Source organism: Acanthisitta chloris, unplaced genomic scaffold, assembly GCF_000695815.1.
Source record: "Acanthisitta chloris isolate BGI_N310 unplaced genomic scaffold, ASM69581v1 scaffold27882, whole genome shotgun sequence".
NCBI lineage: Eukaryota > Metazoa > Chordata > Aves > Passeriformes > Acanthisittidae > Acanthisitta > Acanthisitta chloris.
In genome coordinates this window covers 5,635-22,306 of record NW_008659220.1, presented here as the reverse complement: position 1 = coordinate 22,306, position 16,672 = coordinate 5,635, and the positions used below count along the sequence as shown (strand labels likewise).

The following is a 16,672-nucleotide window of genomic DNA, read 5'->3' as shown; positions in this document are numbered from 1 at the left end:
AAAGAGATAAGAGAGCATACTTCTCTTATGGAGGAGGCTAAAATAATTTTCTGTTCAGGAGATTGTTAATGGAAAAATGTTGTCTCTGCTGAGTAGGGATGTTTTGTGACGGTTTCCTTTTTGCCAGGTGAGTGAACAGGTTGTCCAGCTGAGGCAGCAAGAGGTTTGTATTAGCACGTGAAAGCTTCACACCAGAAGTTTCATTTGGATACAGAAATGGGGTTGAGACAGCATTTTGTTAGTTTAGTGGATACAAGAACACATGAAGTGTGAGGGATGTTTTTGAGGTCCAGAACATAGAGGAATGAATTATGCAGACTGATGTTTGATCAAGAAACCTAACAGGTCAATGGAGTTAGCAAATGGCAAGTAAAGCAGGCTACAGAGCCAGGATTGGAAAAAGGTGAAGTAAAGACTAGAGAGGCTTGTATGCAGACATAGTTCTCTGTGCAGGTCTTAACTTTGTTGTCTTCACTGAGTAAGTTGCAAGGGTTGAAGAATGGTGAAAGATCTGGCTGGTGAATGCCATAGCAGGATGAGAGCTGTTAAACCTACTAACAAGTCAGGGGTTGAGCTAAAATCCCCAAGATGTGCTCATCTGGGACATACAGAGTAGTCATAAGGTGAGGGGTAGAAGATATGCCCAGAAGAGAGAGAGAGGGGTAGTGAGAATGCTTTACAGACATCAAAGTACTGAGTGATGAGAGCTGCTTTACTATGGTAAATCAGCAGTCTCACTGGAACTTTCATAGTCTGATCATTGGTCAGTCTTTACAGCCTCTTTGTTTGTAGGGTATCAGGTGGAGATTTATGTGAGACAGCATTCTCATTACATAGTTCTGTTGTTCACAAAACTCACTAAATCTTGTTTTCTGTAGAACTATGTTGAAGAAAAGCTTATTCCTACTTGGAATTGGATGGTTAGTATCATGGACTCTACTGAAGCTCAGCTGCGTTATGGTTCTGCATTAGCATCTGCTGGTGATCCTGGACATCCAAATCATCCTCTCCATGCTTCTCAGAACTCAGCTAGAAGGGAAAGGATGACAGCCCGTGAGGAAGCCAGCTTAAGAACACTCGAGGGAAGAAGGTATGAAAATAGTTTGGGTGCTGCATGTGATATGAATTAACCAGTTTTACAGTCAGATCTTACTCATGGACATTTTACAAATGTAATTTTGCAGTACAGCAATTCTAGTTACTGTTTTGGTTTAAGTTGGCTTCCTGTGTTGCTGCTGTTTGGAGTATTCTGACATACTGGGTTCATTTTGAGCATTGACTATTTATAATGTATTGCATCTGAGCTGCTTGTGGTGTGATTACAACTGTTCTATCACACTCTTTTTGGGAGGTTTATTGCGGGTTTGTGTCCATATCTCAAATGCAGAGACTAACAGGTAAAGGCTGCATGCTGCTGTGATGCCTGATCTGTGTGTTCAATCCTTTCTTTCACCAGACGTGCTACTTTACTTAGTGCCCGTCAGGGAATGATGTCAGCTCGTGGGGATTTCCTGAACTACGCACTGTCTTTGATGCGTTCTCACAACGATGAGCACTCGGATGTCCTTCCTGTTCTGGATGTCTGTTCACTAAAGCATGTAGCATACGTTTTTCAAGCCCTTATTTATTGGATCAAAGCAATGAATCAACAGACAACGCTGGATACTCCTCAGCTGGAAAGGAAAAGGTATTGAGGCTGACTCCTAGGAACAAAAACTGAAGTAAAAGTGGCATATGCCCTTTCGTTTCTGTCATTGGTGTTGTTACTCAGCAACTCATATAAATATATAAATTAATCTGTATATCTGTGTGTGTGTGTGTGTGTAACAACATGCATATTATAAAAGGAATGTATATAATGTACCTGGGTTTGATTGCTCTGTTGCAGTACCCTGTTCAGATGTTTTAATGCTGATTACTGTGAAAGGTTTTCTCAGTGCTGAAACTGGAGTTGGATTTTTGACTCCATGGCAGTGCCTTTAAAAGATGTAGTCAGGACAGTTTCTCAACTGAAAAATGCAGTCTGCTTCTCACATCTGACATGACTAACTGCTTATCTAGAGATCTGTCAAATATGTTAGATGGCATGGGAGAAAGTGTCAGTGTCTGGTATGATGGGCTGAGTAGCTTTGTTTTCCATTTGGTTGTGTGGATTTAAGACTGACCTGATATTTAAAGGACAGTAGGGAAATCAATATCTGAAAACATCCTTAAGTTGAAAAACTCTGCTACTTCAACTGTAGCATTTTACAAGGTGCATTTATTAATTTTTAAGACATTTTGAGATTTCTTTTTATAATTGGTCTTTTATTTGCAATGGCAATTAATGATCACAGAAATGTCCACATGTTGGCAGACTACAGCACCTGTTCTTCTTTCTACTGGGTTTTTAGGTAATGTACCTGAACAGTCCTAGCCAACAGTTAAATAAATACAGACCTTTGCTCCTTCCTGCTCCTAATTTTCAACATCAGGGGTCAAACCTTTTTATTTTCTCTACAGATTTAGTAACTGTAAAATAAGAGGTACTAATATTTGACATATGTATATTGGACTGCTACTTTAGTTCCAATATTATGTTCAATATATCTTGGTGAAGAAAGTTGTTATGACCTCAAAACATATACCAGAGGGAGCTGTTGTCAACAGTAGTTTTCTCAGAAGTAAGAATGATACAGTAACTGAGTTTTTGTACTGGCTGACTTGAGTAAATACAGCCATGGCTTTAAGCCTTTTCCAGGGAATAGCATACTTCTGGAAGCTGCTTTCCCCCCAAAAATTGGCAAATTTAAATCTGTCAAATAGCCATTCATGAAAGAGTTGCTAAGTTCCCATGATTGCTTATAAAACTATGAAGGCCTAAACCTTTTCATTTAAAGGTGAGTGGTTCAAACAGTCAGTTGCTTTTGTGAGGTGACATTTTAGTAGTCTGCGTGAAATGAAATTTTATGGGACTTCAGCTAGCTTCAGAACACATTTCACAATGCATAAACTGGCAGAAATGAATACTGATGGAAGTTCTTGATCCGTTTTATAGTACGGTGGAATCCATTTTTATAATGTGCAACTTGCAGATTTCCATCTGAAATGTGATCAGTGACAGGGTTTATAAATTTTGGGGTAGTATCCACTCACATATTTCTTCCACTAATGCAGAGTTCGTAGGATTTTTATACTGACATAGTCTTTACAAGCATATCCACCACTGCCCAAAGCTGTAACTTTTAAGATCAAACTCAGTAGGTGGCCACATGGCTCTAAGGGTAACTGTGAATGATGTAGTGAGTGAGTATGTAAGGAGAAGTTGTCTACAGTACTTTGATTTTAGAGTGAGTTTGGGTTTTTTATGCATAAGTCTTAAGTACACTTCCTAATTATGCTACAGATGTAAATGTTTTGCCTAATAATTTATTAAAATCTTCTTTTTTTTCCACTTTTTTTATTAAGAACTCGGGAACTTTTGGAACTGGGTCTTGATAATGAAGATTCTGAACATGAAAATGATGATGACACCAATCAAAGTTAGTACCCAGAAACACTTGCATAGCATACCAAAATGGCGCACTTTCATAGTGGTTTTCCCCCTTTTAGCCGTTTGAGACTTCGAATAAATTTTGCTACTTGTATATGTTACATTTAAGTTGGGGATTAGTAAGATTTTCTTACCATTACTTTACCAGTTTTCTTCTGCCTTTGCCTCTTTCATTGCCCCTCATTTCAGGGCCCTCTTTTTTGTCTCCTTTCTCTCTAAACTGCAGCATTTGTGCCCTTACTTATTGTCCTGCACAATGACAGAATTTGAAATTTGAATCAGAGTTAAACTGATTTTTTTGATCTGATGAAACTGCTGCTGAAAGTGGTATAATGTATACTCTAAAAGTACACACAGTGTGGGAGAACCTGTTCAGTAAAGCTAGGCATAGTGAGAAGAACAGAAGTGGTGGCTGAGCAACTTAAGGCTGATACAGCATTTGTGGAAGCAACCTCTGGAAGTATTGAATTTGCAGAGATGCTCCTCTAGTCAGATAGCTGAGAGAGAAGGATGTTAATTTTCAGCATTTTAAATCCTTTGCTTTTATAACTGTGAAAACTGAATTGAAATCTTGCCTGATATGTAGGTGCTACACTCAATGACAAAGATGATGACTCCCTCCCAGCAGAGACTGGCCAAAACCACCCGTTCTTCAGACGATCAGACTCTATGACGTTCCTTGGCTGCATTCCACCCAACCCGTTCGAGGTTCCTCTGGCAGAGGCTATACCCCTGGCAGACCAGCCCCATCTGTTACAGGTGACATCAGAGATGGTGTTCTGGAAGAAAACTGAACTTTGCTTTTTCATCCCTTGCTGAAGTATATTATTTACCCAGAATGCTTTTGTTACTTTTCAGCCAAATGCTCGCAAAGAGGATCTCTTTGGCCGACCCAGTCAGGGGCTGTACTCGTCTTCTGCCAACAGTGGGAAATGCTTAATGGAAGTTACAGTGGATAGAAACTGCCTTGAGGTAAATGTAAAGCTTTTACTGTTTTAAACAATATGGTAATTTAAACTAGTACCTGCATTCCTTAAAAGGTTTCCAGAGAGAATTTTAAGGAGTTTTCAGAATGATAATTTAAAAGCCCAGTACGTGTGCAAACTTGGTATTTTTATGAAAAGTATGATTAACGTAGGTACTTTGAGGATTACTGATTTCTAGTAGATTTCAGGTAATATTTTTAAATACTGAAGTACAATCCTGAGTTAGCTTTGAAATGCCAATTATAGCATTATTTGTGATTAAAAAGATTTAAATGTCCCTATAGACCAGTGGGTTTGACTTGCCTACAGACTGAGCATTAAATGTCAGACAAATGAAATGCAGACATAGGAAAATGTTTGGAGTTTTACTTGTTGAAATGGTTGAGATTTTTGTATTTTAACAGATCAGTTACAGTGCTCACTTTTGTGTAGTTTAAAATACACATATATCTATATATGTGCTGAAAAATCCTTCTAGACTGCTCTGAAAGTGCAATTAAATTTTGCTTCTCCTTATTTAGGTTCTTCCAACTAAAATGTCTTATGCAGCCAACTTAAAAAACGTTATGAGCATGCAAAATCGGCAAAAGAAGGAAGGGGAGGAACAAAATGTGCCTACAGAAGAATCTGAGAGTTCAAAACCAGGGCCTTCAGCTCACGATCTTGCGGCACAGCTGAAAAGCAGCTTGTTGGCAGAGATAGGACTGACAGAAAGCGAAGGGCCACCTCTCACGTCTTTCAGGTAGTTGAGTTAAAATTACTCTATGAAATATTACTAAACTGATAAAAGGGTATTTGGGACTCTCAAAAGTCTTTCTTAATTAAAAAGGACAGCTTAATTTAGTTTGGATGTGTAGTTTGTGACTGATAGCTTCTAAAGTGAATGGCTGAACAGTCTTCAAAGAGGTCTGTGCAAACTGTGGACAAAATCCTTCACTCTCTGACTTCCTGCTGCAGACCTGTGATGTCCTGGGTAGCCAACAGCTGGAATTGGCAGCCTGCCACCTGTGTCTGGTGGTGCTGCCCACACTGTCTGCAGTTAGGCACTGAACTGCCCTCACTTCAAATTGCAGCTTTTTGAAAGAAATTAAGGTCTCGATTGCAGGGAGAGCAGTAACAGTGAATTCCATGTAGCAGCAGAGTTACATCCTTCTAGAGTAATTTCTCTTTGGAAACAAGACTTGTGTTTCAGCTGCAACTGCTTCATGTGCTTTTGTCCACAAACTTAGCATTGTTTATCAGAAAAAAACAAACTAAAGGCAGAGGGTAAGACAAAGTCAAAGTACACAGAATATGTCTGAAATTTAACCTGATTTCACATGTCTACCATTATTTCCCTCCATCTGGCAGGCCACAGTGTAGCTTCATGGGCATGGTTATATCTCATGACATGCTGCTGGGACGTTGGCGCCTTTCTTTGGAGTTGTTTGGTAGAGTATTCATGGAAGATGTTGGAGCAGAACCTGGATCGGTATGTATTGCTCAATGTAAGGACAGTACCTCTTGCAACTAAATTGTGACCCTCCCTCATTATTCTGATCTTGGGTTTTGTGGTTTTGTCTTTATTTTAAGATCTTGACTGAATTAGGTGGTTTTGAAGTAAAGGAATCAAAATTCCGCAGGGAGATGGAAAAACTTAGAAACCAGCAATCAAGGGATTTAACGTTGGAGGTAAAAAATGTTAGTTTGTCTTCTGAATTTGTTTTCATTAAAAGTTGCATTGTTGCAGTAACTTGATAACTTTGAGGCAAGGAAATGTAAAGTTGCATTGTTGCAGTAACTTGATAGAGAAGTTGCATTTCAGAGTCTGCAAGTCTGAAACCTTACTTTGTGAGCTGTGGTGCAATTCTGTAGTTTTTCAGAGTCTGGTATTTTCCTAGTCTATGCAGAGGTGTTCAGAAATTTGTTGTGAAGCTGAAATTCTCTCAGTGTGATGATCTGTAAAGAAAAGAAAACCTTTTTTTTTTATTTTTTACTAGGTTGATCGAGACAGAGATCTTCTAATTCAGCAGACCATGAGGCAGCTCAACAACCATTTTGGTCGCAGGTGTGCTACCACTCCAATGGCTGTGCACAGAGTGAAGGTTACTTTTAAGGATGAGCCTGGAGAAGGCAGTGGTGTAGCACGAAGCTTTTACACTGCTATTGCACAGGCTTTTCTGTCCAACGAGAAACTGCCAAATCTAGATTGTATTCAGAATGCCAACAAGGGCACCCATACAAGTAAGTGATGCACAGCAGTTAATCTACAGAAACATTCATAAAAGCCTTGGGTGCTTTTTTAACATTGAAATACTTGGCATTGTGTCAGAGTTGTCTCTTGTTAGCTCAGCACAGGACCTCTGAAAACTGTGTGTTACTTCTTTGAGGCAAGGAAATGGTTTTTTTCCTGATCTTTCAGAAACAGGAGGCTCTTGTTTTTCTTGAAACAAGTGTATGCTTTGATGCTCTTAGCTTTTTTGAGCATCTTTTCTCTCCAGTAGGTAGTAACTCTGATATGGCTGCTCCATCTGACTTGTCACAAATACATGTTTTTGAAACTCTTGAAGTATTTTGTCATTTTCAAGTTGGTGCAAACACTTCAGGTTCCTTTCTTAAGTTTGGCTGAACCTCAATTGCTGCTTCAAGTCAAGTGGTTCTCTCTCATCCGTGTCTTTGAAGCTCTTGCAAAACTGTGTCCTGCTTACACTGAAACTGAAGTAGGAGAGAGAAATATAAAGATGTTTAAGTTCATGAGGTTTCTTGCCCTCCAGGTCTGATGCAGAGATTGCGAAATAGGGGAGAGAGAGATCGGGAAAGGGAGCGAGAGAGAGAAATGCGGAGAAGTAGTGGCTTGCGAACTGGTTCTCGGAGAGATAGGGATAGGTAAGTGATAAATGTTTAATTTGTTGAGGGTACTTTGTCGAATAGAATAATTGCCTTGGATATCTTCAGGAAAGACACTTTCGCTTCCTCCAATTAAAATAGTCTTTTTTCACTTTCAGGAACAATTTACAGGATAACTTCTTGAAATTCAGTATACACTTTTAATTCTTTAAAGAATAATTATGCTTACTTTAGCATTGATAGATTGTGTCTCAACCATAGACCATCAGTCTCTTTTGCTAAAACGATAATAAAACTTGTGTGCTAGAATAAAATTGTGAGGTGGTGTAGAAACAATGTTGCCAAGGGTGGCATGTCTGACTGCTGCATCCAAAATGCTGATCATATTAACATCTCTGGTGCATTCTGATTCTCTGTTTGTGATTCATTCTCTCCAAGCAGCTATGAGCAACACTACTATTCCAGCATAAAAGCTAATGCTAATCTGAATCTGTGTGCAAATGATAGTGTCCTGGAGGATTTTTGCATGTTTCCTCTGAAATGAATACAAACTGCTCTGGTTTTCTTAAGGGACTTCAGAAGACAACTGTCCATTGACACACGGCCCTTCAGACCTGCGTCAGAGGGAAATCCCAGCGATGACCCTGACCCTCTTCCAGCACACAGACAAGCCCTTGGGGAGCGGCTCTACCCTCGAGTGCAAGCAATGCAACCAGTAAGGCTTCTCTAATACTCTTACTGTGTTTTAATGTAAAGCTTGATTTCCTTAGCCATGATTGTTTAATGTAAATGAAGATATTTGAACATGTAGGACTGATTTTATATCTTTGCATTTTTTAAATATTTGATTTCTGCAATTTGTCTTAGAAGCATAGAAGGTATCTTGAAATGCATTCTATATTTAAAATGCTGAAACTTTCATAAAACTATTTGAAAATGAGAAAATTGGGGAGAGCAATATGACCTATCATTCCTTTATCCCCAGGCATTTGCAAGTAAAATCACAGGAATGTTGTTGGAATTGTCTCCTGCTCAGCTGCTTCTGTTACTAGCTAGTGAAGATTCCCTTAGAGCAAGAGTTGATGAAGCAATGGAACTAATTATTGCACATGGCAGGTAAAGTATCAAGAATTTAGATAAGAAGTGAGAACTGATTTTGTGGCCAAAGCACTTGTACAGTTCTACATCTGACTCCAGTACGTGCAGCTTATTCCTTGATACTCTAGGTATTTTTCTTTGGACGAGTGACTCGTTGACTTTGATTTAATCTATTCTGACTGGTTTCAGAATATTACAATTCCTTATTGAGAGCAGCCCTGCCAAGAAGGACTTGGGGGTGCTGGTGGATGAGAGGCTGGACATGAGCCAGTAATGTGCACTCACAGCCCAGAAAGCCAGTCAGATCCTGGGCTGCATCCAAAGCAGAAGATCGAGGGAGGGGATTCTACCTCTCTGTTTTGCTCTGGTGAGACCCCACCTGGAGTATTGTGTCCAGCTCTGGGGTCCCCAGTACAGGAAAGTCATCGACTGTTGAAGTGAGTCCAGAGGAGGCCACCAGGATGATTAGAGGGATGGAGCACCTCTCCTATAAGCAAAGGCTGAGAGAATTGGGATTGTTCTTCCTGGAAAAGAGAAGGCTTGGGGGTGACCTAATTGCAGCCTTACAGTTCCTGAAGGGAGCCTAGCAGAAAGCTGGACAGGAACTTTTTACAAAAGATGTAGTGACAGGACAAGGGGGAATAGCTTCAAACTGAAAATGAGTAGATTTAGATTAGATTTACTGTGGGGGTAGTGAGGCAATGGAATAGGTTGCCCAGAGAAACTGTGGGTGCCACATCCCTGGAAATCTTGAAGGACAGGTTGGATAGGGCTTGAGCAACCTGGTCTAGTGGAAAGTGTCCCTGCCCACAGCAAAGTGGTCAGAAGTAGATGGGTCCCTTCCAACCCAAACCATTCTGTGCTTCTTTGATTCTGTGACTGTGAAGTTATATCTGCCTCTTTATTTCCTTTTCAAGGGAGAATGGTGCTGACAGTATATTGGATCTTGGATTGCTAGACTCTTCAGATAAAGTGCAGGTAATGACCTGCTGGACATATGAAATTCACATAACACTCAGATGTATCAGTTAATTTTAAAAACTTAAGCAACTGGAACCTTTCATGCAAAAAAAAGTTCTGCTCTCCAAAAGTTCTCCACTCTTGTGGAGTTATCCTTTTTATTTTCTTTTGAAAAGATTAAGCAGTAATTAGTCAAAAGTATAAAATGTTACCATTGGGCACTAGCATGGAAATTCTTAACCGGTGGAACGTGAATCTGGGTCTAGGGGCAAATAACTTGTTGATAAGTGTCAGTAACTACAGGCAAGTTTGTTAATTGCTATGTGACTTTCTAACAGGAAAACAGAAAGCGCCATGGCTCCAGCCGCAGTGTTGTAGATATGGAATTAGATGATACAGATGATGGGGATGATAATGCACCACTTTTTTATCAACCTGGAAAACGAGGTTTTTATACACCAAGACCTGGTAAAAACACAGAAGCAAGGCTGAATTGTTTCCGAAACATTGGCAGGTATGCTTGTTGGTCTGAAAAATGTAAATGGTAAACAGGGAGATACCAATGATCCAAGCTGCAAAACTTGTTTATTTATGCTCTGTATTTCTCACCTTAAGCTAAATAATGAAGAGTTTACATATGTCAATCTGAGGTTTCTTTTCCGGTTAAATTTTAACTTTTTATATGTTTTTAAAATTATTTTTCATTATGTATGCTCATGATTTTCTTCTGGGGATTGACAGGGCTGGAAAGCTAACTGCAACTTGAGTCTTAGGATATTTTGCATTTTTAATGTGAGTTTGCTGAGAGATCTCTAGTGTAATTTCTGCTGTACCAAAACAAACTCCAAACATCTATTTTCAGAATTCTAGGATTGTGCTTGTTGCAGAATGAACTATGTCCCATCACGTTAAATAGACACGTAATCAAAGTTCTTCTTGGCAGAAAGGTAAGTTGAACATACAGATTTTGATGTCCTGTAATTTTTTGAAATGTCATCTTTATAGAAAATGTTTTTTTCCCTATACATGTATCTGTTAATTAGCATAGCTGATGAACTGTAAGGATGCCTTTAGATGTAATTTGAGGAGTAGTAATTTTTTCATCTCATAGGTTTTGAGCAGAGTAGTTGTACTAGGAGTCAGCTGTTGGACCAGGATGTAATGATTCATAGTAGGTTAGCCTTTGACTCTCTTCAGAAACTCCCCTTTTCTCTTCCTGAGACTGAAGAATCAGAAGAGATCCTGTTAGCCAGCACTAGGCAATAGGATCTCAGCTTATGGAAAAGCGTTTTTCTGGATATTTGTGAGAACTCATTAAACTAATTTGTAATGAAAATTTTGTCTCGGGTGTAGGCATAATTTAATTCAGAGCAATAATTACCTGAACTTTGACAAAGTTAGGCCTCCCTGCCCCAATAAACACTAATGTACTGCACATTTCATGTGTTAGTAAATGGCATTGTAAGTTCTGACTGATGCAACAAACTTAAACTCGGGTTTGTCACTGCTGGTCTGTCCTTTAAAAACAATTCTGGTCACATAATCAGTTATCCAACACAGGTATAATCTCCAGTGAAAAAGGGTTAATGGCAGAAATGGCCTCTAAATATCCCCTGGTATCTTCCAAGAGTGATTCCCTTCTAATTCTTTTGTTAATTTTTTTTTCTTGTTGAATCTGTATTCCTTCCAGTATTCTAACGTGCTTCCAAAGCAGCCTGAAAATAGGAGTTTGGCTGCATTGATTTCCATGTGCTTGTGCTTTGTTACATGGGTATGCACTGCTGTAAGCGAATCCATAGATCAGGCACAGGTCACATAATTCTGAATATATTCTTAACAACTGGTGTGTTTCAAGCATTCTCTCTCCTCATAGGTGAACTGGCATGATTTTGCTTTTTTTGATCCGGTTATGTACGAAAGCCTTCGGCAGCTCATCCTGGCGTCCCAGAGCACTGATGCTGATGCTGTGTTTGCAGCAATGGACTTAGCCTTTGCCATAGACCTGTGTAAGGAGGAGGGTGGAGGGCAGGTAAGCACAGCTAGGTCTGTCTCGGTGGTTTCAGAACTGAACAGTTTATGCAGGTTGCAGTGTGCAAGCAACCCATGATCTCAGATGGCAGACAGAACATTTTACTCTTCAGAGGTTTAGACACAGTGCTGTCCTTAGACACTGAAGTGTGGGTTTTTTTCTTGAAGGTGATGTAGAGCCTACTGTAAAGCTTGTCTAGCATAGTCAATCCTAGGGAATCCTTAAAGCTAACCTATAGCAGTAAATGTTGCTTGGTTTTAGAGTTATATTAAGCAACAAATCACAGTGCAGCATACGGTGGTGGTTGTAATAATCTCATTTGCCTTTTTCCCTTTTTTTTTTCCTTTTTAAATGGTCCTGATTTCTTTGCCATAGGTTGAACTCATTTCCAATGGTGTAAATATACCAGTCACTCCTCAGAATGTATACGAGTATGTCCGGAAGTATGCAGAACACCGAATGTTGGTAGTAGCAGAACAGCCTCTACATGTAAGTCTTTCGTTGAGTGTTTTTAAAAGAAGAAAAAGAAAAGTGTAACATTTCAGTCAGTTAATTATTTTCTTCCCTGTGGTATTGATAATCGGTTTGTTTTGAAGTCTTGACAGCTTGATTAAAAATATTGAATTTCCTATTTTTTGTGTGATTCTGTAGCTGTTGGTGCAGTACTGTGAAGACTGAGCACTTTGAGCAATTTGTCTTCTTTTGTATAGAGTGAGAGATAATTTCTTTTATACTGGATACCATTGGTTAAGCATATATGTTCATTTCTTGAGCTCAAATGAATGGCACATATCCTATTTAATTTGGCTTTGTGTTTGGCAGCTACTTAATTCTACTAATTTATTACCTTTGATTTGTTTACACTTACAAACAAAGACTGATAATTCAAAATAGTCACCTAGGTCACCTTGAACTTCTGATTTGCATCGTTGTTCTGAAAGGGAAAATCAGTTATGCAACAAACAACTTTGTTCTTATTTTATTAGTCTGGCAAAAAAACTATAAATTTGCTAGAAAACTATATTAAAAATAAATTACTTTTTGAAGCCCTTTTAAAATAAAACTTACGGAGTTATATATTTTTGTAGACAGTTAATGAAGATCCAGTACCTAGAACCACTTGCTCTCCCTCATATGATACTGCATCTAAACTTGGTCCCTGGTGCTGCCTGTGGTTTCCTGCTGCACTTCTGAGATAGGCAAGCAGAGTGGCACGTTACCTCTGTGCGGTTTAGGTCCCGAGTTCTCTCAGAGCAGGTTCCTGGAATTAAGACAGTTGATCTCCATGTCTGCTTATATTAGTGGTTTGAATCTTGTTCATTTTAAGAGTTGGAAAATATTACACTTATATTCTATATAAATAATATCCTGAAAAAACTGGAGATTCCATTTTCAAAATGGAAGAGGATGAATAAATTTGCATTAGCCAATTCCCAAATGAATACATGTGTGTCTGTGTAACATTTTTAAAGCAGAGTTGGCATGTGAGTGTCTGAGGAAGCAAAGTAAAAGTAACATGCAAGATACATTTTTTTGTTAAAAAAAAATTCTCATCAGATTCAGTGCAGCTCAGCAAAATATCTGAACTTTTTAGCATTAAAGAGTGCATGTGCTTCTGCTCCTGGTGAAGTGTTAGCTCAAACCATTACTGCTTTCCTTTGCTGTAGTACATGGGGTTTAACAGATTGGTGCAGTTCTTTGTTCCAGAAAATTTGCATCTCAGATGATAAAGCTTTGACAGAAGAGAACAGCTCAGAGAATAATGAATTTGAGTTCACAAGCAATTTCACATGAAACTTTTCAGTAATGCATTGAAAGTCAATCTGAAAGTTACATAGTTACAAAGTGCATCTTGTCGTTTTCACTTAAGGCAATGAGGAAGGGTCTCCTGGATGTACTTCCAAAGAATTCATTAGAGGATTTAACAGCAGAAGATTTCAGACTTTTGGTAAATGGCTGTGGTGAAGTAAATGTGCAAATGCTAATCAGCTTTACCTCTTTCAATGATGAGTCAGGTATGAAACAACTTACTCAATACCTCTTCAAATTTGACATCAGTTAATAAGTCACTGAAAGCCATAATAAAATTATTCCTGTGGTTTTTTACATACCTTTGAAAATACCTTCAATTAAAGGAGGGTGGGGAAAGCACATGTTTCAACTTTGCTGATGTTAAATGCAAGGATTGTATTATCAGTGATACATCTTTTCATATGAAAATTCTGACCTAACTTTAGAACAAAAAATGTGATGGATTCAAGTCTAATACTATGTACAGAATTTTTAAACTGCATTTAGGATTTTTTGGAGGAAGGGAGGGAGTGGGATCTGTACTGAGGTATGTCAGAGTTAGCCTTTATGTTCAGAAGTATGTGTATTAGTTTTGAAATTACTCATGTCTCCAATATCAGCACTTCATGGCTGTGATTGTAGCTGAGATTCAACTTGCAGCACATGTAAAATGGATCTCTTAATGTTACTGTCCAGTGTACCAGCTGAATTGTGTATTTTGTTTTAATTCACACAGGAGAAAATGCTGAGAAACTTTTGCAGTTCAAGCGTTGGTTTTGGTCCATAGTTGAGAAGATGAGTATGACAGAAAGACAAGATCTAGTAAGTTGTCCCAGTGGAAACATGCAGAAGAATTGGAATAACTCTGGCATCATTACTGGTTTTAACCATGCCTATCTGCAGAGACTTTGTATGTGAAGAGTTAAGGTAGCAGAGCAGGATATTAGGCTTGGGTTAGACTGTCAGTTCTGAAAACATTGGGTGAGAATCCTAGACCTTCTTGCAACTGAAAATAAGTATGGTGTGTCCTTATCCATATTCACAGGTCTCTGGAAGCACAGTTTGTTTGCACAGGTGTTATTAAGCTGACTAACTGGTTACTCAAGTGTGTTGTGGGCTAGTAGGGGTTTGAAGTCAAGTTCTCTTCCTGTATCATCTGCTTGCCTGACTTGTGTGTATCCTGAGGGCAATATATGTGTCCTCTCTGTAAGATGACAGTAATGATACTGTGTCCTTCTCAGACCTTTAGGAATAGCTGATAAAAAGCATGAAAGAACAAGATACTGCTCAGGGGGTTTCATACTTTTAAAACTTGCCTGTGATTGTATTCATTGTAAGCATCCTAAAACTGTTTGCTTTTAACTCTCTACTGCTTAAAGTACTATCTCTCCTCTACCTTTTTAAGGAGTATCTGTGGTTTCACTTTGGTAGGGACTGAGTCAGTATTTCACACATGAGACAGTAAACCAAAGACTCTCAGTTGCCACCTTTTGTCTGTACAAGCACTACATTCTGTAGTCACTAACTGGTTTGTGGGAGATTTCTGATACATTTTGTATTGATGGCAGACACCATCTTCCCAGATGGATTTGAGGACACTTCATTTACTAGCACTAGCAATTTTGGGTGCTGCTTTTATCAGTTTTCACAATGAGTAGTTGAGGAAGGAAAGTGAAGGAAGCTACTGCAGAAGCATATAGGATGACTACAGAGTTTAGTTGGCATATTGAGCAGAATGTAGTGTGATCAAACTTACTGTGACTGCAGTTCTTTTTTAACCTATCCCTACACAACATGTAGGCAGCATGAATTTCAGCCCTGGATCATTTTAAATGCCATCTTCTTTTTTCAGGTTTACTTTTGGACCTCAAGTCCATCATTGCCTGCCAGTGAGGAGGGATTCCAGCCTATGCCATCAATCACAATAAGGCCACCAGATGACCAACATCTTCCTACAGCAAACACTTGCATTTCTCGCCTTTATGTCCCACTCTATTCCTCTAAGCAGATTTTGAAACAAAAATTGTTACTCGCCATTAAGACCAAGAATTTTGGTTTTGTGTAGAGTATAAAAAGTGTGTATTGCTGTGTAATATTACTAGCTAAGTTTTGTAGATTTTTCCATTTGTCTATAAAAGTTTATGAAAGTTAATGCTGTCATACCCCTGGTGGTACTTTAAAGATTTAAATGCAAACATTCCTGTACTAAATTTGTAACGTAAAGGCCTAAGGAGCACTAGCAACATGTGATTGCAACAGTTTGCTAGTCAATAACTCCTTTGCCTCACCCCAGCCAAAGATGACAGCAGAACAATATAATTTACACTGTGATTTATCTTTTTGCTGAGGGAAAATATGTAAAATGTTCTGAAAATTCACTGCTGCCTTTGTGGAAAGTGTTTCAGCAAAGGTTCTTGTATAGAGGGAGTAGGGAATTTCAAAATAAAAAATTAAGTATGTTCTGTGTTTTTAACTTTTTTTTATGGTGTTTAATTTGTGGTTGGCTGCAGTTGTGTATCATGTATATTGAACTTGTAAAAAGTTCCTGACAGCTCAGATCCTGGAGTTGGGATCATTTCCTTATGAAACCACTTTCATGGCAATTTTTGTTCTATTGCATTGAACTCTGGCACATCAGATACCATCACTAATATTCTGCATGTAATCTGTACCTTTAGTGGGTTTTCCCCCCCTGTACATATATGCTGAGGCCAATGCACAATATTTCATAGTTCACAATCAGCATTTTTGTATCCTTGTTACAGTGAACAGACAGTCAGGAGATTGTTCCACTACCAGTTCTAACCCAACACTTGTACTACATTATCTAACTATGTAAACTCAGCCTGGGCACTTTCTGGTAACTGTAAAATGTTTATAAGATCATGATTATTGAAGATACATTTTTTGGAAAACTTTAATGTTCGTGAGCCGCTTAACTTCTTTTGTATCTAGCCTTTTTTTAAGTATCTTGTTACAGTTTTTAAATAAAGAAATTACGGACAAAATACCAAGTCATACTGAAGAAACAATAGTTTTTATTTATTTAGCCATTTATACTTTAGCTAACAGCATACACTAAACATGTTCATTAAAAATCTGAATTTTATAATGGAAAAATTGACATGCAGGAGACATTCAGCCCACATTTTACAGTTAGCAGAGAATCCTGAATGAAATGGGCCAGGCAACCCCTTCTTTTCACAGAATTGGTTTGAAGGGAAAGTGCCTTGTTCTGAAAGTCGCAAGGTAATTAGGCTAGAATAAAATTCTCAAACTGCATTGTAGTGGGTTCTACTGTATGTTCACTTTTGAAGTGGTTGGTTGCTTTTGGGGAGGGCAGTCTGATCATAATCTAGGACTTCTTTTCCCTAAAGCTTGAGAAATTTTTTGGAGTTAGGAATTGATTAATAAAGGAAGGAGCTTTTTTTTTCTGTGTCCAAACAAGTT

At 38.6% G+C, this 16,672-nt stretch overlaps 1 protein-coding gene across 1 annotated transcript in view; it reads left to right on the top strand.

Moving 5' to 3' along the window:
- UBR5 (ubiquitin protein ligase E3 component n-recognin 5) overlaps positions 1-16,236 on the top strand; it is a 64,552-nt gene extending 48,316 nt beyond the window's left edge. Inside the window, exons 40-59 of the mRNA XM_009069318.1 lie at positions 879-1,090; positions 1,457-1,687; positions 3,448-3,521; positions 4,119-4,291; positions 4,370-4,504; positions 5,040-5,260; positions 5,869-5,989; positions 6,091-6,189; positions 6,498-6,741; positions 7,272-7,383; positions 7,915-8,059; positions 8,330-8,460; positions 9,360-9,420; positions 9,741-9,916; positions 10,265-10,349; positions 11,276-11,431; positions 11,807-11,920; positions 13,302-13,446; positions 13,959-14,044; positions 15,075-16,236. Of these exons, the coding sequence (XP_009067566.1) occupies positions 879-1,090; positions 1,457-1,687; positions 3,448-3,521; positions 4,119-4,291; positions 4,370-4,504; positions 5,040-5,260; positions 5,869-5,989; positions 6,091-6,189; positions 6,498-6,741; positions 7,272-7,383; positions 7,915-8,059; positions 8,330-8,460; positions 9,360-9,420; positions 9,741-9,916; positions 10,265-10,349; positions 11,276-11,431; positions 11,807-11,920; positions 13,302-13,446; positions 13,959-14,044; positions 15,075-15,287 (2,934 nt within the window). The 3' untranslated portion in view covers positions 15,288-16,236. The remainder of the gene's footprint in view (positions 1-878; positions 1,091-1,456; positions 1,688-3,447; positions 3,522-4,118; positions 4,292-4,369; positions 4,505-5,039; positions 5,261-5,868; positions 5,990-6,090; positions 6,190-6,497; positions 6,742-7,271; positions 7,384-7,914; positions 8,060-8,329; positions 8,461-9,359; positions 9,421-9,740; positions 9,917-10,264; positions 10,350-11,275; positions 11,432-11,806; positions 11,921-13,301; positions 13,447-13,958; positions 14,045-15,074) is intronic.
- Positions 16,237-16,672: the final 436 nt, after the last annotated feature.